Genomic DNA, 20,472 nt, shown 5'->3' with positions numbered 1-20,472 from the left:
ATTCATACATTCCCATGACTCATCTCTCAGACAGGCCTTAGGATCCAGTCTGCGTCAGATCAACTCTGCTATCCTTACAAGGCCCAGTATAGTCCTAAGCACACTAGAAATAGTTAAGAACCATCAATTCTGTTCCCTCTACATCCATCATACCCAGTATGGAGCCAGGTATATAGTGGGTACATACTGTTGCTTGGTAAGCTATGCTAAATTCAAATCAAGCAACACACACACACACACACACACACACACACACACACACACACAGGGACCCTGATTGAGCACCTACCAGGGAGGTGTGGGAGGGTGGGTGGGAGGGTGGGTACCACCAGACTGTCTTATAGATGTTGATGTAGTGCACGAACAGGGCTATGAGCTGGCAGAAGAAGAGCTGGAGCTCAAAGAGAATGCTGGCCTGGACCGGCAGCTCGGGGATCTTGCAGTGCTGCAGAGGTACAACTGTCTGGGTGGCCAGCGGAGGGCTGGAGAGGCCCGTCCCAGAACTGGTCCTGGAGGTGGAGAGCAGTAACGTCAGGAGCTACCCTGGGAACCTGACTGGAAAAGCTTCTGGAGCACAGGACTGGGGGTTCCATCAGCTCACAGGGATGCAGTCCTCCTCGGTTTGCTTGGTAGACAAAAGGAGCACAAGAAAAGAGCCTTTCCTCTCCTGACTTTATTCAGGTTCCCCACACTTCCCAGGAGGGAATTATTAGGCTTGCTTTACAGATTAGGAAAAGGAGGTCCATAGGCCAATGGCAACCTGTGCAAGCCATCCATCAGTCCATCAGGAGTAGAACCCAGCTGGAACCAAGGGCTGTGGCTTGCTCTGCCCAATCTCATGGGATCTCTCCAAGAGAACACCCTCAGAGCTTGCTCTGGTTTTTGCAGCTGCTCAGTCTCCTCTAACTCCACCTGGCACATAGGATAGTACGTCCTAACATCCAGTCAGGGCACCGGCATGCGCACTGCCACAGGAAGGAATGAGAGAGAGGCAGAGGCAGCTCACCTGGTTCGGGAACGGACGCTGGTCACAGATGCACTGGAAGTATGGCCTCCACCGGAGGCCCCTGAAGATCCTGGCTCACAGAGTGGATTTCGACAGTAAGATGTCCTGTTGGGCCCTCTTCGTCCTCCTGCAGAGCATACATCAAGGATGACAGCAATGCTGTCTTGGTTAACTGCTATTTCACTTCCTTCCTTCTGTTCTTTCCTTCCTTTTCTTCTGTTTGATTTTTGATTTCTAGAAGCCTGGCTTTCCTGGCTGGAACTTGCTGTGTTGAAGAGACTAGCCTTGAGCTTATATATTTCATTTTCTTCTTCAAACCTCACAGGGGCAGATAGAGCAGATCCTGCCTAGACTTTATCAGCTGCTATTCTCTGCCCTGTGTCCTCACCCTGTGCTCTAGCCATCAGGACCCTTCTCTCCCCAGTAAGTCCTCCCTTGTATTCAGTGCACCTCTGTCTGGTGAGCTCCTCCTGACTGCCCTTTTCTAGTTATTTTCTTCTTCTAGTGGAGGTTTCCCACTTTCATTTCACTTGGTATTACCATGTGTGAGAAAGAGTGCACACCACATCGTGCACACAGAGGTCAGAAGTAACTTTTGGGAGTTGGGTTCCAGGGATTGAACTCAGGTCAGCAGGTCAGTGGTGGCGCACGCCTTTAATCCCAGCACTTGGGAGGCAGAGGCAGGCAGATCTCTGTGAGTTTGAAGCCAGCCTGGTCTACAGAGTGAGTTCCAGGACAGGCTCCAAAGCTACATAGAGAAACTCTGTCTTGAAAAACAAAACAAAAACCAGGACCTTTCATTGGCCGGGGACTCACCAATTAGGTTAGAGAAGCTGGCCAGTGAGCCCCAGGGATCCACTGGTCTCAGTCTCTACAGTGCTAGGATTACAAGCTTATGCCACCATATTCAACTTTTTAAATGGATTCTGGGGATCAAACTCAGGTCCTTGTGCTTGAGTGGCAACTGCATTACACACTAGGCTTTCTTCACAATCTTTTTTTTATTCACTTCTTTTTGAAATGCTATGTTTGGAAGCCAGGGCTTTGAACATGCTAAGCACATGCTCCACCACTAAGCTTCACCAGCAGCCTTACTGACATTATTTTGTGCTCATGCATGTGTACCTGTGTGTGTGTGTGTGTGTGTGTGTGTGTGTGTGTGTGTGTGTGTCTGAAGACCAGAAATTTATAGCCAGTATCTTTTTCATTTTGTTTTGTTTTTGTTGTTGGGTTTTTTGTTTGTTTGTTTGTTTTTTGGTTTTTCAAGACAGGGTTTCTCTGAGTAGCCCTGGCTGTCCTGGAACTCACTTTGTAGACCAGGCTGGCCTCGAACTCACAGAGATCCACCTGCCGCTGCCTCCGCCTCCTGAGTGCTGGGATCAAAGGTGCTCACTACCACTGCCCAATCAGTGTCTTTTTGATTGTGCTCCACTTTGTGTAGCAAGACCGGGTCTCTTGCTGAACTCAGAGCTCATCATTTCACTAACCAGTTTGCCCCAGGGATCCATTTTTGCCTCCCAAGTGCTGAGATTGATTACAGGTGGGTTGCCACACCTGCCCAGCCAGATAGGTGCTGGGGACCCAGCTCTGATCCTCACACTGGCAAGGAGCACTTCATCCCATCCCCCTAACTGCCATTATGAAACAGCTGCCCTCATTACTCTCTTTTCTTATTTTTAGTTTTTTACACAGTTCCAAAATTATCTTTTTTTAAAAATTTTTTCTAAAATTTATTTTCTGTGTATGAATATTTTGCCTGCATGTATGTATGTGCACCACATGTGTGCCCGGTGGGTGCAGAAGTCAGAAGAGGGCTTCAGATCCCTGGAGCCTGAACTAGGGAGAGCTGTGAGTCACAATGTGGGTGCTAGGAATTGAACCTAGGCTGTCTGCAGGAGTAACAAACACTCAAAACTGCAATCTCTCCAGTACCTCTGAAATTACCTTATTTGTTAATATGTTTACTGTCTCTTCCACTAAAATGGAATGTCAGTAAATTATTTTTTTTTAAAGCAACTCACTACGTATGTAGCACAGGGCAGTGTTAAACTCACAATTCACCTGCCTCAGCCTCCCAAGTGCTAGGATTACAGGCGTGTGCAACCAGACAGTGCATGTCTTTGTCAGGGTTGTTTCCTTCACTCCAGTTCACTGGGGTATATATTGATACGTGAATAGGACCGGTGAGGTAGTATTTTCAGATGAGTAAACTGAGTTTACAGGATGCAAGAGACAGTAAGTAGGAGGCTCTGAGTCATGAGCTCCACAGCTCTGGTATTTGCTGCATTTCATCTGGATATGAGTCTCCAAAAATTTACAATCTAGTCAGCTTTGAGACAAGCTTTTCCTCCAGGACTAACTCAAGGACCCAAGGCCTGAGCTTAACATCAAGATGGCCTCTGGGACAGTGCCGTGGTTGTGAATCCAAAACTTAAGATTTTACAAAGCTATATCCCTGAGCTTAGTGGACTAGCCTAAGATACCAAGCAGCATCCTGCACTTAGCTCCCAAAACCCTTCATCGAAGTTACAACCTGTTCACCTTCCTCATGGCGACACGGTAGCCTCCATTCATACACAGTGTGCCCAGGCTTTCCAAGCTCGGAGGGTTTTCTGACAGATCTTCAAAACGTGCATGTCCAAAGCTCTGACCTCACCAAGCCCCCAGACCGGAAGCTTTGTTCATACACTGTTATATTTGGCTTGGAAAACCCCACACAGCCCAGGAACTCTGCCCACGCCCACTCTCTTTTAGAAGCTCTGCACCCACATAAAGTCCTCAGCCCAGAAACCCCGACCACACACAACTGTCACCCCAAAGACCGCGCCCACAAGCCAGTCAAAGCTCTCTTGGACAAGAAGCTTGGCTCAGAATGGGCTCCCTTGGTGGTGGGCTAGGTCTCCCTCCTGTCCCACGGCCCTCAGTGTTTTAAAAACCCTATAGTGAAGAAGGGTCTCTGCCATACTGGCGCCCACAGACCAGAAGCCGTACCCTTAGTTCGCAACCCCACGCATCAGGGGACCCTGCCCCCATTTCCAGCCGACAGGAGTGGGTGTCGTCCCCCCCCCCCCACCACCACCGAAGCCCAAGCCCCTCCGGGCCTTCTCTGTTTTGGAAGCTCCACCCACCACGCAGTGGCCCGCCCCCTCAGCCCCGGAGGGGCGGGGTCCCGTCTGCGCCGCGTCCCTTCCCTTCCCCCTCCCCGCGGCTCCGGTCCGCGTGGGGCGACGGTTAGCAGCCGAGCCTCCCCTATCCCGCGGCCCCGGCGAGCCCGGCCAGCTCTGCTCACCCATCTCCTTCCCCCGGCGCTCTCCGTTCGCCGCCGCAGCTCCTGCGGGCAATATGTCGGAGCCGACGGCGGCCGGGAGAGGACTAACCGCCGCAGCCCAGGCCGGGTATCAGCCGCGCGCTCCCGCCAGCTGCTCAATTTGCATACTAGGCGGGCTAGGAGCCGGGAACGCGCTTCTTAAAGGGGCCGTCTGATCAAAGGCTGTGCTTGCGCTCTTTGTCTAGCCTTCCCACGCCTTTCCTGCAACAGCTGATAAAGAGATTCTGGAGGCGCGGACCCACCTCCTGTGTTTCTCCCCGTTTCTGTTCAGGCTGGAGGAGTACACCAGAGCGGCCTTCCGCCGATGCCGAAATTCTACCCTTGAGCTACACAGTCACCTCAAATTCATCGCGTCCCAAACAGATCTTTCATTGCTCTCTCGTTTTATTGCACTTTGGTCAACCTCAGTCAAAACCTAGGAGTCACTTCCCTTTTCCTCCAAAACTCTACGTCGTCTGGCTAACCCGAACTAAGCTCTAAGCATCTTACATTTCTTCCACTGTTCATTTCACGGCCACCACCTTAGTTTCGAGCCTGTGCCTGCCATCTTCAAGCTTTGAAATTACATTCTTGGGTATCAATAATAATCACCTACTAGGGTTTGGGTTTTTTTCAACATTTTAAAATCTGGCGTTCAAGGACTGCGCGCAGTAGTGGAGGTTGGAGGACAACCTGCAGGAGTCTCTTTTTCTACCATGTAGGTACCCCGAGATCAACTTAAAGCCGTCGGGCTTGGTGGTAAGAACATTGACTTGCCGAGCCATTTCAACAGCCCTTTGCTTTTGGTTTTTGAGACCCGGCCTCTGGAAGCCCAGGCTGGCCTTGAACTTGATATGGATGGGAGGATGACCTTGAATTTCTGATCATCCTCCTTCAGAGTGTCGGAATTATTGCTCACACCATGACAAGCTTATGCGGAGCTGGAAATCAAACCTAATGCAGGCACAATTTATTTCGTAGGTGTTGAAGATTAACTGAGATAATCTATGTAGTACCTGTTTTAATCAGTGTGAGCTATCATTATGTTTGGCAAACACTTAACAGAGGAAGGAAGTCTATAAAGGAACTACTACTACTGTTCCTGTGATTTCTTCCCTTGCAATCTATGGGGGTGGGGGGTGATGGGGATTGAAGCTAGGACCTCAGGTATGCTAGGCAAGTGTTCTCCCACTGAGCTACATTCCCAGCCTCAAAAGCAATCATAATCATCTTGTGACTTCATTGCTTATCACAGTGCTTGGCACACATTAATCAAACGAATTAAAAGATATTAATAGATTTCTACAGCTTAAATTGTGGGGGCAGGCAAACATAAAGTTAGTAAATTCTGTAGTATGTTGGAAGGGAGTGTTGGAAGAAAGGAAAAAAGGAAGAAAGGAAGAAAAGAAAGGAGAGTGTTGGGTGCAAGTTTCAATACGATGGGCAAAGCCGGCTTCTGTGAAATGGTAAAGTATCGGGGAGATGAGGAAGATTCTAGACAGTGCAAGGGCACTCAGTCTGTCCTGTTTAAGAAGTAACAAGGGGCTGGAGAGCTGGCTCAGCGGTTAGGAACACTGGCTGCTCTTCCAGAAGTCCTTGAGCGGGGGAGATAACAAGAAGGGGGCTGGAGAGATGGCTCAGTGGTTAGGAACACTGGCTGCTCTTCCAGAGGACCTGGGGGGGGGGGGGTAACAAGGAGGGGGATGAAGAGATGGCTCAGCGGTTAAGAGTGCATATTGCTTTTTACAGAAAACCAGTAACTCCAGCATCCCAGTGTACACTTGTCAACTTGACACAAGCCAGGGGCATCTCTAACGAGGGAAGGAATGATAATTGCATCCACCAGATTGGCTCATACTCAAGTATGTGGGACATTTTCTTGATCAGTGATTGATGTGGGAGGGTCCAGCCCACTATGGGTGATATCACCCCTGGGCAGGTGATCCTGGGATGTATAAGCAAGCAAGCTGATCAAGCCATGGGGAACAAACCAGTAATTATTCCTCCATGGCCTCTGCTTCAGTTCCTGTCACCAGGTTCCTGCCCTGACTTATTTAATGGACTACAACTGTAAGCTCAGATAAACTCTTGGCTCACATTACTTTTGCTCATGGTGTTTATTATGGCAATAGAACCCTAACTAGGCCAGGAGATCCTTTCTCAGGTGTGAGGGTACCAGCACTCATGTGCATATACTCACACACACACCTTAGTCACACATATTCACAAAATCAAACTTTAATAAGAAAGGAGCCAGAGAGATCACTGGTTAGCACAACTTGCTGTTCAAGAGGATCCAGACTCAATTCCCAGCACCTACATGGCAGCTCGCAACTGTCTGTACTCCAGTTCTAGAGGTTCTGATGCTGTCCTCTGATCTCTGTGAGCACAAGGCATGCACTGAAGCCAGACTGTATCTGGGAATGTGGGTGAGACACCTGGCAACATTTTTAGTTACTGCTATATCCTGGGGACACAGAGATGACAATTTGCTGCTCCTTAATGAGGAAGCAGAATAATTTATTATTGAACTACACCAAGTTCAGAGGTAGGCAGAGGAATAGTATGAAAACTTCACAAGAGGGGTCAGACTGGGCATCTGAGAGATTAATAGGTTTGCTATCGCTCAGGGGTTTTGTTCAATGGTCCAGTGCCTGTTTGTTGTACAAAAGGCCCTGAGATTAATCTTTAGCACTACCGTTTTTTGTTTGTTTTTTTTTTGTTTTTTGGTTTTTTTTTTTTTTTTTTTTTTGGTTTTTCGAGACAGGGTTTCTCTGTGTAGCTTTGCGCCTGTCCTGGAACTCACTTGGTAGCCCAGGCTGGCCTCGAACTCACAGAGATCCGCCTGGCTCTGCCTCCCGAGTGCTGGGATTAAAGGCGTGCGCCACCACCGCTCGGCCCCGTTTTTTGTTTTAAAGTGTGCTTGTACCATATAGGGATGAAACAGTCACTTGAACTTGGTAACTGCCTGTGGAATTGGTAGGGAAAAGTCTATGAATCTGTAATGTAGAAGACGATAGACCTTGCAGAAGTGAATTCTCAGGAACTATTTACTGAATTTATTTGGCATACATACAACTCAGTGTAGGAGAGCAAGGGAAACTCAGTTCCAACCCACTTTGTACGAATCTGCCTTCTCCACATCCATTCCTTCTCCCAGTAAGAAAACCGATTCTCCTTGGGGAGTTAGTCTTCCTCACTCTGTCCATTTGTGGTCGAGTCAATTTTCTTCCAGTTCCAGTGGGCAAATGAGTGGCAAATCAAAGCTTTCCAACATCCCTGCTACTCCAGGAAAGTGACTGGTTTGAGTTGAGGGGAGGGGGAGTTAGTGACCTAAGTCAGGTAAAATAAGATATTTTCATAGTATATATGTTATAACTATCAAGAAAGAAACTTGAGGACTGGAGAGATGGCTCAGTGGTTAAGAGCACTGGTTGCTCTTCCAGAGGTCCTGAGTTCAATTCCCAGCAACCACATGGTAGCTCAGAACCATTTGCAGTGGGATCTGATGCCCTCTTCTGTCATGAAGATGTACAGGAAGACAGAACACTCCCACACATAAATAAATAAATAAATCTTTAAAAAAAAAGAGAGAGAAAGAAACTTGAGACATCCCTCCTTGTGATCACTGATCAAAGTGAAGGCTTTGAAGAAATGTTACCTGCAGCCACCGCAGCTCCCAATTGATTTGGTCTACTGTAAAGAAAATTTAGAACTGATTTTCAACACAAGAACGTTCAGGGGGTTTCTCACGTTCATGTTCTAATCTCTTGGACCATTTTCATTCTATGTATACATTAGCCCTCATACTTCAAGGCCACTATTTTCTTGTCAAACTCTTCACATTTTATATTTGTTACAGAGATAATAAAGCAAGCCACTGAGAAGCCCACACCCTTTGTGTGTGTGTGTGTGTGTGGCCCTGGAGGGCCTCCCTGGAACTGCTATGTAGACTAGGCTGACCTCCAACCTCAGAAATCCACCTGCCCCTGCTGAGATTAAAAGTATGTGCCACCAAACACTGAGATAAAACAAAGTCCCTGGTTTTTTTGTTGTTTTCTTTTTTTTTTTTTCCCCCCGAGACAGGGTTTCTCTGTGTAACAGTCCTGGCTGTCCTGGAACTCACTTTGTAGATCAGACTGGCCTTGAACTCATTGAGATCCACCTGCCTCTGCCTCCTGAGTGCTGGGATTAAAGGCATGTGCCAGCACTGCCCCGAACCTCTTATTGTTTTGACATGCCTGTACTCTGAAGTGGGAAGGTGGAACAGCACAAAGAGAGTTAGGCTTTGTCCCAGAAGTCTCCACTCGGCTTGAGAACAATTGTGATTTCTTTTATCAACTTGACACACAGTCTGGACTAACTGGGGAACAGTCTTAATGAGGCATTTTCTAGATCAGGTTGGCCTGTAGTGATTCTATTAATTATGTTAACTAAAGTGGGAGGACTCATCTCCTGGGTTTGTGGCCCTGGACTGAAGAGCGTGAACATCCATGCTCTCTGCTCTTGACTGTGGCTATGATCAGCTGCTTTAGCTTCCTGATGCCTTGACTTCCCAATGGTCTGCAATCTGAACTGTGAGATAAAACAGACCCGTTCCCTCCCAAATTGCTTGTCAGGATATTTTATTATAGCAATGGAAAACAAAAGACAGTAATTGAAGCTAGAAAAACTAAGGATGCTACAAGGAATTTTAGTTTGAGTCCATGTCTTCCAACCTAATTGGAAAATCAGGATTAATCCTAGTCACTCTTGTGAGTTTTTATTAGAAATGGGATGGCTGTCATCAAGCAGATTTTCGCCCCCTAGTTTGGTCCCTCTGTATTAACTCCCTTCAGAACAGCCTTACTTCCCCGCCATGAACATCCCACCAGAGGGAGCCACATACAAAGAAACAGTTCACGAAGCAGGAGGGAAGAAAAACAGGAGCTCTGACCTAAGTGCTGTTTTGCTTCCTTCTCAGACACATGCTGGCTGAGAAGGGGCTGGGGAATACTGCACACGTTAGTGTGACAACCAGGAAGATATAAGGTGTAAAAGCTATGTGTGTGTGTGGGGGGGTAGATTGTATCTTAGACCCAACACCCATGAACTCTGCTTCTAAATTACTAGGCACAATCCTGTGCCACCCAAACAGTCTAGCTAGAACTGAGACCCTCAGAGAAAGGAGCTCGGGACAGGTATGGTGGTGCATATCTTTGATCCCAGCACTTGAGGACAGGTATGGTGGTGCATATCTTTGATCCCAGCACTTGAGATGCAAAGGCAGGCAGATCTCTGAGGGCTACATAGGGAGACTGGGTCTCAAAATAATAAAGATTATTATTAGTAAGTAAAGAGCTGGAGCCAGAGCCAGGATTCAAAGGCAGCCTGAAGTAACCCTGTCTCAACACACACACACACACACACACACACACACACACACACACACACACACACACACACACACACACACACCCCGAGGTTACTATGTGAAGGGAAGAGAAAAAAGGTCATTGTGTGGGAGCAGTATCCATGAGGCATTAAGATTCCAGCCTCTAGATTAGAAAGGGAAATGGGGACAGGTGTGTCAGTGCATGCCTGCAATCACAGCCCTCTGGAGGCGGAGTTTGAAGCCAGATTGGACCACAGAGAGACCTCAGCCTCCCTTCCCCACCAACAAATCAAAAAGCAGCAATGGGGCCTAGTTTCTCCACTCATAATTTACTAGCAAAACACACCATTAGACTTAGAATACTTTTTATTTTCAACTTACCTCCACTAAGACATACGATGATCTCCCACCCCCAGAAATGTCAAAACAGAGGCCAGGAAAATTCAACTTACCAAAGCTCAAACAGCATCCAAGACCAGAGAAGGGCCTGGAAGCAATGGAACTACTGAAGGACTCAAGAAAGGAAAGCATACAGGCAGAGCAAGAGCCTTCAGAGCCTAGTCCTGCCTCCACACTCCCACCCCAGTCCCTTGAGAGTCCATCACCCTGGCAACAGCTAGAGAAAGGCCCTTCTAAAATATTTATGGCTCAGAGCATCCAGAGGCTTGGGGAAAGCTGATGTCATCCTTCTCAGCTTGCAGGTGACTGACAAGCATGGCAGCTGGGTGGGTGGGCCAAACATCCTAAGTCAGAGCTCTCAAAAGAAAGATCCCTAGGGCTCTAAGTGGTAACGGGAGAAAGGTGGAAGCTGCCAGACAGGGCTTTTAAGAACAAGCCTGGAAGAAAGGACGACAGACACTTCAATGCTGAGCAGTATTCTGCATAGACTCAGTACTGGGCATTTAAAATAAGTACATTTCTTTCTCAGGTTCCATTAAGAAGGGAGGAATGACTTATGGAATGAACAGGCCTGATGAGCTGGTTTGAATCTAGATGTTTGACTTCAATTGTAAATTTTCCTGTAAAATTCCCTGACTCCAAGTGGCTATCTGGTACCTTGAGATTGTGTTTGACCTGCCAATCTCTCAAAAGAAAACTTTAGGACCAAACGTTTGCCCAGTACAGCTGGGGGTGGGTGGGTGGGTTGGCTCTCTCCCAAGCTGATAGAAGCTATACAGTAGAACCAGTCACCATTCATCACGTGACCAAACCTTTATTGAACCCCTCATGCAGGGGCAGATACTTGAGAAATGTGATACAGGTGAAGCAGCAACAGCCCCATCCTTCAAGAACTTTTTGGACAAGTACTGACAACAAAGATGAAAACAGGCTCAGAATCTGAATTAACTTTCCCTTAAGTTGATTTGACTTGACTTTCCTTAGCATGTTACAGAGGAGCTCATCTTTCCTGGGAGTCCTCTGGAAATAGCCTAAGGGCTCTCAGGCTGAAGATTCCCAAGAGAGGTGTGGCAGGGTAGGGGCACAGGTAGTAGTAGGATGTTCTAGTACATTCTATGGAAGCTAAGGGGAAACAAGAGGTTGACAATGGCACCAGAGTGGAGTGTATGCTGACCTGGAGAGCTACCTCAGGGATGTAGTCCCTTCCCTCACTCCCCCTTCTCCAGACAGCGTTTCTCCGTGTAGTCCTGGATATCCTAGAACTTGTTCTGCAGACAAGGCCCACCTAGAACTCAGGGATCTGCCTGCCTCTACCTCCTGAGTTTGGGAATTAAGGGTGTGTGCACCATGCCCAGCTCCCTCTCAATTCTTTTTTTTTTTTTTTTTTTTTGGTTTTTGGAGACAGGGTTTCTCTGTGTAGCTTTGCGCCTTTCCTGGAACTCGCTTTGGAGACCAGGCTGGCCTCGAACTCACAGAGATCCGCCTGGCTCTGCCTCCCGAGTGCTGGGATTAAAGGCGTGCGCCACCACCGCCCGGCTTCCCTCTCAATTCTTTAAAAGCCATTTAAAGATGTCTTTTGTTTGTTTTGGAAAAGTGATGGAAAAGGAGCCCAGGTCTTCCATATGTGCTAATGAAATGCTCAACCACTGAGTTAAAGCCTCAGCCCCTCCTACTAAAATGTTCTGAGTAGGTGGAACTGTTAGCAATGAGTCTCCTAAGATCCTGGCTGGCTTTCTGTGGGTAAATCAGATCAAGAGATAGGGTGACACAGAATTGTTGATCTCCTCTCTTGGGTTTCTATGTTTCAGCAAATGCCCCAGGCCAGCCTCTATACAGCAGGTAGCTCCTGGTATTCAGGGTCCTCTGACAGCTGCAAAGACACAAAGTGGAAAATTAAGAACCATGAGGCTGACAAGGGCTTCTCAGCCTTCATCTGGTCTGGCTTCGTCCCTTACAACCTTCCCTTTCCACAGCTCGACTCCACTTGTTGCATTCAGCAGGCAGGTTGACAGGTACAGACGGGCAAAAGACAAAAGCACACAGCCCTGTGAGCTCTTTTTTTTTTTAAAAGATTTATTTATTTACTATGTATACACTTTTCTGCCTGCATGTATGCCTGCAGGCCAGAAGAGGGCACCAGATCTCATTACAGGTGGTTGTGAGCCACCATGTGGGTGCTGGGAATTGAACTCAGGACCTCTGGCAGAGCAGCCAGTGCTCTCAACTGTTGAGCCATCGCTCCAGCCCCCCTGTGAGCTCTTTTTAAGACTTATCTATTTAATTCTGAATGTTTTGTCTGCACGTACATTTGCACATCAGAAGAGGGCGTCAGATTCCATGGGACTACAGTTATAGGTAGTTCTGAGTCACCATGTGGGTACTGAGAACTGAACTCAGGACCTCTGCAAGAGCAGCCAGTGCTTTTAACCAGTGAGGCATCCCCCCAGCCAGTTAGGTAATGTCTTAAATCCACTGATCCTTGAATATGACTGAGCAGAGTAATCTGGGGAATAATGAACTAAAACCACTGAAACCTTAACTTTGCTTTTATGTTTTTTTGTTTTGTTTTGTTTTTCCGAGACAGGGTTTCTCTGTATAGCTTTGGCACCTGTCCTGGATCTTGCTCTGTAGACCAGGCTGGCCTTGAACTCACAGAGATCCACCTGGCTCTGCCTCTGCCTCCTGAGTACTGGGATTAAAAGTGTGCGCCACCACCAACCAGCCACTTTCGGGTTTTATTTGTTTGTTTGAGACAGTCTCACTTTATAGGCCCAACTGGGACCTCATTCCACTATGCAGTTTTTATTTATATATTTACCTATTTACTTACTTATTTGAGAAAGTATCTCACTATATAGTCCCAACTGGGACCTCACTATGTATTACAGGTTTGGCCTTGAAATCAGAGATATGTCTGTTTCTACCTCCATAGTGCTGAGATTTAAGGCATGTTCCATCACACTCCAAAATTTATAGCTTTCTAAATAGGAAAATTCTTTGGTTTTCCCAGACATGAAAAAGTTTGAGTTTTAAAAACTCTTGGAAGAAAAGGAGAAAGTTTGATTTTAGGTCCAAGGGTCCATCTTATCTGACCTTATAAAGGAGTTCATCCCTGACCCTCAAACCCAGGGTCATCCAGAAGACACATCTTATCCCTAGACACCGGGACCTAACGTGATGAAAAAGCCCTCAGAAGTGATTCCATTTTTGGAAAGATTTTTAAAAACGTGTATGTATGAGGGTGCACGTGCTCCCGAGTGCAGGTGCTTTTGGAGGGCAGAGGCATTGAATCTCCCAGAATTACAGTTATAGGTGGTTGTGAGTTGGTGGACACAAGTGCTGGAAACCAAAGCTGGATCTACCTCTCCAGCCCAGCTGACACGGCCTTTTGTCTTTTCCCTTTTTTGGGGAGGGGGGGACAGGCTTTCTCTGTGTAGTCTGGGCTGAACTACTCTGTAGATCAGACTGGCCTTGAACTCAGAGCCCCACTTGCCTCTGCCTCCCGAGTCCTGTGATTATGCACCACCACCGCCTGGCTCCTGCCTCTTCTAAATGACACTGCTTCCCACACCTACCGTTCTTTCAGCCCATAATCTCTCTCCCTCTCCCTTTTTTGTCTCATTACATTATAGCCCTGATAGAAATCAAATGCAGAGATCCTCCTGACTTAAAGGCCTGCTCTACCTTCCATGTCTGGCTTCAGCCCAAAAAAACTTAGTGTATCTCTTTTCTCCCATTTCTGGCCAGTCACTAAATCGTGTTCTAAGAGCTTTTGTATCCACCTAGTTCTCTACATTTTTCACTTAAAGTTTTTTTTTTATGTATATGTGTACTTCTGTGCCAGGGTGCAAGCAGGCCACAGGAGAGCATAAAATTCCCCGAAGCTGAAGCTACAGGTAGCTGTGAGCTACTAATCTGGATGCTGGGAACCAAACTGGGTCCTCTGAAAAAAACATCAAGCTCTCTGAAACCTTTTAACCACCTAGCTATCTTTCCAGCTCCAGCTTTCATTTTCAGTTATACCGCTCTAGAACAGGCTGGATGACGATGGGCACTGGGGAATCAATCTCAAGACCTGGCGTATATACTACACAAATGCTCCACCTTGCTTTAAGATACACTCTCTTGCTGAGACCTGGGCGAGCTTGGCTGGGCACCAAGTCTCAAGGATCTGCCCATGTCAGTTTCCCTGGCATTGGGATTATACATGCACACTATCACATGGGTAAATGGATCACTCTTTTCTAGTGCCCCCTACCCTTTTTAAAAAATAGGTTGGTTATATGCTTGTACATACCTTTAATTCCAGCAACCAGGAGGCAGACAGAAGGATCGGAGTTCAAAACCAGCCTGGTCTATACAGCTAATCTCAGGACAGCCGGGGATACGTAGCGAGACCCTCTTTTCAACTAAAAAATAAAATAGGTTGGGCCAACAAGCTCAGTGCATGAAGGGGCTGGCTGCTCAATATTGCAAGTCTGGCAACTGGAGTATACAGTCTCTAGAACCCACATAAAGTAGGAGAGGACAAACTCCACAGAGCTGTCCTCTGACCTCCACACATGTGGAGGTATGGCTGCCTAGAAACATATAGTATTGGATACTACATCTACACTACTGAGTAACATCCCAGCCCCTCTGCAGACCTCACTCACTTTTGGTCTGGACTAACAAGGCTCCCAAACAGGTTTCCATATATGAACAAGTTTTAAAATCAGAAACATGATTGGGTGTGGCTCTGTAGAAGGGTTTGCATAGTATACATAAGCCCGCAGAATAGTGTAAACGGCACATTCATATAAAGTCTGGATTCCCACCTGACCTGTCTTAGTCTTACCTTCTGCTTAGTTCAGTGTTCCATAGCCTTTCCCCAACCCATCTCCCAAGCCCCAGGGCTCAGCCAAGTATTCTTCTTCTTCTTTTTTTTTTTGGTTTTTCAAGACAGGGTTTCTCTGTGTAGCTTTGCGCCTTTTCCTGGAACTTGCTTTGGAGACCAGGCTGGCCTCGAACTCACAAAGATCCGCCTGCCTCTGCCTCCCGAGTGCTGGGATTAAAGGCGTACGCCACCACCACCCGGCTCCAAGTATTCTTTTAGGTGGCAACTGTCCTTTAAAGAAAATCCAGGTAGGATATACTCTCAATGGACTGGTTTTCCTTTTAGAACTTAGCACAATATAAATTATTGCTATTTGAGTAATATAGATACATTAAAGAAAAGGTGAAGGAACTCCCCAGAGTGAAGAGTTCTAAGAAAGGACACGCCACAATTTGAAATTATGCCGTTAATGAGTTTTCTGTGTAGTGTTCACATCTCAAAATAGTCTGTAAGGTCCATGAAGTGAGGGACTTAGGTTTACTACTGATCACTCAATCTCCCATGACTACCACACAGTAGGTGTTTTAATTTGTAAGTCAATATATATATAAAGAATTAAAAGGACCATTTGTACCAATTTCTAGAAAGAAGTTTATTAATAATCCTATTAGGGCAAGGCAGTGATTGTGCAGGCCTTTAATCAGAGCACTCGGGAAGGAGAGACAGGAGGAACTCTATGGGTTTCAGGTCAGCTTAGTCTACAAAGTGAGTTCCAGGACAGACAGCCACAGCTACACAGAGAAACCTTGTCTCAAAAAACAGACAGACAATAAAAGAATCTTATCAGGGACTAGCGATGTGGCTGTTGGCAGAATACTTACATAATATATACAAAGCCTTAGTTTCAATTGTGTGAAAACTATGGCTTGGTGGCATATATCTGTAATCTTAGCACTCAGAGGTGGGGGCAGGAGGATCAAAAGCTTAGCGTCGTCCATACTACAGTTGAGTTCAAGGTCAGCCTATGCTTCACAAGAGTGTTTAATAAAAATAAAACCAAGAAAGGTCCTATCAAAGTACAGGGTAGTTTTCCTCTATTTCCCTTTCTCTCAGTGCTAGAATGGAGCCCAGGGCCTTACACATCCTACCCAGTACCACTGAGCTATACTCTTCGCCCCCATTTCTTTCTCAAAGGCAAGTATGTTGTCTCCAACAATCCAACTTCAAAGAACTGGGAGATGGGACAAGGTCAACTTCCATCTAAACTGCTGGAGTCTGAAGATCCTAGAGAACTTGCCCTACATCTGACTCCAAACCTGTCTGTTTCAAGTCTCACATAACCAGAGTATCTGCGGTAGAGTGGGCACACCCTAGTTGACAAGGCCAACCCCAAAGGCTGATAAAGGGGCAGGCAATACGGAAATCTTAATACAGTTCTGAATTTCAGTCACACCCCAGTTTCTGTCTTATGCCCCATCTAATGACTCAACTTGTTTGAGAGCCTGTGCCTCACTGTCCAGAAACAGCTAGAAGGGTCTGACTCTGCAGAAGAGCCACACCTCACCCAGGGCCTTCTTGAAACAGGAGCTCCTTAAATCTAGGTGGAGGCAGGGCCTGCTGTATAGCATGAGAACTCTACCTGTCCACATCCTGTTTGGGGTGCCTTCACTACCGCACTGGCCGGGAATGGTAAGGGTAAGATGCTGCACCTATGGTCAAGAAATGCCAAACAGAGGGCTGGAGAGATGGCTCAGTGGTTAAAAGCACTGGCTGCTTTTCCAGAGGACCAAGGTTTAATTCCCAGCATCTACATGGTGGCTCACAACCATCTGTAAACTTGTCCTGCCAATCCCAGGATATTCAAGACCCTTTTTTGACCTCCACAGACACCAGACTGCCGTACTTGGTGCACAGGCCTACATGCATGTAAAACACAAATACACAGAAAATAAACCTATTTAAAAAAAAAAAAAAAAAGGCTGGGCATGGTGGCATGTGTCTTTAACTCCAGCAGCTGGGAGGCAGAGGCAGGTGATTTCTGTAAGTTTAAGGCCCGCCTGTGATACACAGAGAGACCCTATCACAAAAGCACAAACAAAAACCAGGAAGAATAACAGAAAAAGGAAGGGCAAGAAGCTAAGGCTATGGAATTTTTCAGGGGAAATTTGTTTAAAACAAGGTCTCATTCTGCATCCTAGGCAGAACATAAACTATGTTTGATATCTACCTCGAGTGCTAGGATCACAGGCATGTACCACCATGCTTGGGTATTTACTTATGGAGTCCATGTACAATATACATTCTTCCTACCCATGAAATTCAAGTCCCTGCCAGACCCAAGTCTCTAGACAGGGTCTTGCTTTTATCTCCTGCTTCTGTCTGCTGAGGTGCTAGGGATTAGAGCTGTGAGACAACACACAAAGCCTTTCTCCTGTAGGAGAGATGCAGTTAGTACAGTACCAGATGAGAATGTATACTTGACCCTAAATATTAAAACAAGAAAGACATCAGCCTAGGGTATGGAAAATGGTTAGTTGCCTCGACTGATCCAGGGTGCAGTGATCACCACCATAAAACTTTGTTGCTAAAGGGCCTAGAAAGACAGGCCCTTCTCTAGGCCTGGAAACAAAAGAATGGGTAATTAGGCAGTGTAGTGCACTTCCTCCCCTCCCCCCAACAGCTGCTGTCTCACACAGCTGTTTCCAGCCTGTCTGTTAGATGCTATTAAATATTCATCAGATGTGTGCTAGCTTTAAACATGCAATGACTATTAATCTGGCATGCAAGAGTACTTGTGAGTCTACAGAGGCTGCAAATTTGTAAGAATTCCAATCTTTTAACTTCAGGATTCCAGAAGCAAAGTCAGAAGTGTGAATTCTAAACCCCAAGGCTAGGATCACCTTTCAGTGAACTGATTGATCTTGTGGCTACTCAAATTACAAGAGTTCAGCAGGCAACAGTTCCGAAGGAGCCTAAGGCCTGGGTTTGGATTTGAGCTCTTCAATGCTGCCATCCTGTAACCCACCATACACTCGAAGAATGCTCGACTAGCATACAGTGTGGCTTGCTATACACCAGCAGTAATCCTAGCCTCACATGGTCAATTGTGAGGACTAAATGGGACGTTGGCATGATACTCGCAGCAATACTCAGAATGGAGAACTTAAAATGGAGGCGGAGGCCGGGCCTAGTGGCACATGACTTTGATCTCACCACTGAGGAGGCATGGGCAGGTGGATCTGTGAGGCTAGCCTGGTCTACATAATGAGTTTCAGGACAGTCAGGGTTCCCCAGTGAGACCCAGTCTCAAAAAACCAAAATAATAATAACAACAACAATAATTAATGAGGCAGAAAACTCTTCTACTCAGGAGTTAGTTGAACAAAGCTTTGATTAATAGTCCCTAGAAAGTTTCTATTAGATGAGACTCAAGAATTCCAGTGCCAGATATAGTAGCACATACCTGTAAGCACTTGGGAGACAAAGGCAGGCAAATCTCTATGAATGAGGCCAGCCTAGTCTACTTAGTGAGTTCTAGGTCAATGTTAAATAGTAAAACCCCAGCTCAAAAAAAATAAAGATGGCCATCCCAACCTCCAGTCCTTAAAGAGTTGTATTTTTAGACAGGTGAGGATGTAGCTCAGTTCGGAGAGTACCTGCCTAGCATTAATGAGGCCCTGAGTTCAAGAACCAGCACCAAATACCTAGCACCTGGGAGTTGAAGTAGGAGAAGCAGAAGGTCAAGGTTAGCCTGGGATACATGAGAATAAGTTTGGCTTCCCATTCACAAGTAGTAAAAAGCACAGAACACTAGGAGACCATAAACATGGCCAAATGCAAACATCCCATCCTTACACAGCACAAATATCTGGTGAGAGAGAAATGGTTCTCCTTCCTGTAATACACGAACCAAAATGACTTCAGGCAAGAAAAACACAAGATGTGGGGAGAGGATCCATCCCTTTTACTCTCCAGCAAAAACATGGTAGCATTTTAAGGCTTCTCCTTTCCCCTTCCTTGCTAGCACAATTGTCAAACACAGGTGTGGTTCTAAAAACTCAGTCCTAAGACCTTAAACACTTTCTTAAATTTCAACTTTTCAAAATCAGCCTTAACATACTCTTGTATTTACAGCTAGTATTATCATCATCACAACTTAATGTGGTGCTAAGGATCAATGGCTTCATGTACACCAGTAATGCTGAGAAGTAAGCATCTATCAGCAAAATGGGGACTTGGACAGTAACTCAACTAGAGTTAAAACTGAAGACTTGCTTTGGAAATAGCAGAACTTAAAATCTGCCCTAACAAGGTATTATGTTTTCTGTCTTAACATGGCAAATACTTAGTCATCCTTTAATTAAGTTCGGTTCCCCCTCCCTCTGGCACTCCTGAGGCCTCTCAGCAGCTCCAGGTTTCCTAGTACTCTGTGTAGCAGCAGAATACCTTAACTATATAGGCCTTACCCTCTCCAGGCAGATGAGTTTCTTGAAGGCAGGGATGATAAAAGGATGAAGACCTGCGGCGGTGGTGGCGCACGCCTTTAATCCCAGCACTCGGGAGGCAGAGCCAGGCGGACCTCTGTGAGTTCGAGGCCATCCTGGGCTACCAAGTGAGTTCCAGGAAAGGCACAAAGCTACACAGAGAAACCCTGCCTCAAAAAACAAAAAAAACAAAAAAAAAAAAGAAAAGAAAAAAAGAGATGAAGACCCGTGATTCAGCACAGCAAGTGTAGAGGCACACATGCTTCAGCAAATATCTGTGATAATGTCCTGGCAGAGGAAGTCTCCATTCCAAAGGAATGATGATGGGTTCTCCAAAATAGCTTTATGTAGTGTATACTTCAGAATGATCACTCTGAAATCATACTGCCTGAAAAATCTCACCTGAGCTACATAACAGCTGTGTGACTCTGGCCATGTTGCTGCTATTTTCTGGGGTTGAAGTTTCATTATGTATAGAAAATTATGGAGCCAGTGGAACAGCTCAGTGGGTACAGGTGTCTGCAGTACAAGTCTGGTGACTGGAGTGCAATCCCATGACCCCATGTGAAGGTGGGGGACGAACCAACTCTACCAGTTGTCCTAAGGCCTCCATACACAGGTCTTGACACACCTAAGTTCTTTTTAAAAGATTTATTTATTATGTATACAACAGTAGAGATGCACACCAGACCTCATTACCGTGGTTGTAAGCCACAGGTGGGTGCTATTGAACTCAGAACCTTTGGAAGGAGTCAGTTCTCTTCATCGCAGAGCCATCTCTCCAGCCCCACACCTAAGTTATTAATGAGATGGGAAGACCAGCACAAACAGTGGAAACAAAGGCCTCACTATACGAAGTTACAGTTTTCTCTGAAGCTCCCCAACCACTTGATACATAGGGTTTTCCTGTGGAGCCCAGGCTGGCCTGGAACTCAAACCCGAGGGCTGACATTAGGCATGTGCCACCACTGCTTGGCTCTTTGCAGTTTTCTTTTTTTTTTTGGCTCTGTCCTGGCCCTGGCCCTGGCTCTGTAGACCAGGCTGGCCTCAGAGTCTTAGAGATCCTCCTGCCTGCCTCTGCCTTCC

At 46.4% G+C, this 20,472-nt stretch overlaps 2 protein-coding genes across 6 annotated transcripts in view; both read right to left on the bottom strand.

Annotated features, from left to right (window-relative positions):
• Tmem39b (transmembrane protein 39B) overlaps positions 1-20,472 on the bottom strand; it is a 43,031-nt gene that overhangs the window by 19,203 nt on the left and 3,356 nt on the right. For 2 of the 3 annotated variants that reach the window (XM_052718757.1, XM_052718758.1), the window contains exons 2-3: positions 1,007-1,133; positions 290-509 (exon numbers count right to left, since the gene is read on the bottom strand). In XM_052718757.1, the coding sequence (XP_052574717.1) occupies positions 290-509; positions 1,007-1,133 (347 nt within the window). Of the gene's footprint in view, positions 1-289; positions 510-1,006; positions 1,134-4,295; positions 4,432-20,472 lie in introns of those variants that run through there. The other variant, XM_052718759.1, reaches the window with a different exon arrangement.
• Khdrbs1 (KH RNA binding domain containing, signal transduction associated 1) overlaps positions 10,885-20,472 on the bottom strand; it is a 41,167-nt gene continuing 31,579 nt past the window's right edge. Inside the window, exons 10-11 of one of the 3 annotated variants that reach the window (XM_052718763.1) lie at positions 14,384-14,495; positions 10,885-11,956 (exon numbers count right to left, since the gene is read on the bottom strand). The gene's annotated coding sequence lies outside the window, so the exon portion shown is untranslated. Of the gene's footprint in view, positions 14,496-20,472 lie in introns of all 3 variants that reach the window. The other 2 variants (XM_052718761.1, XM_052718762.1) reach the window with 2 other exon arrangements.

The sequence above is a fragment of the Peromyscus californicus genome, unplaced genomic scaffold (genome assembly GCF_007827085.1).
Source record: "Peromyscus californicus insignis strain IS unplaced genomic scaffold, ASM782708v3 Scaffold_5__1_contigs__length_169319896, whole genome shotgun sequence".
NCBI lineage: Eukaryota > Metazoa > Chordata > Mammalia > Rodentia > Cricetidae > Peromyscus > Peromyscus californicus.
Note: the sequence above shows the minus strand (reverse complement) of the source record. Positions and strands in the feature narration are given on the sequence as shown.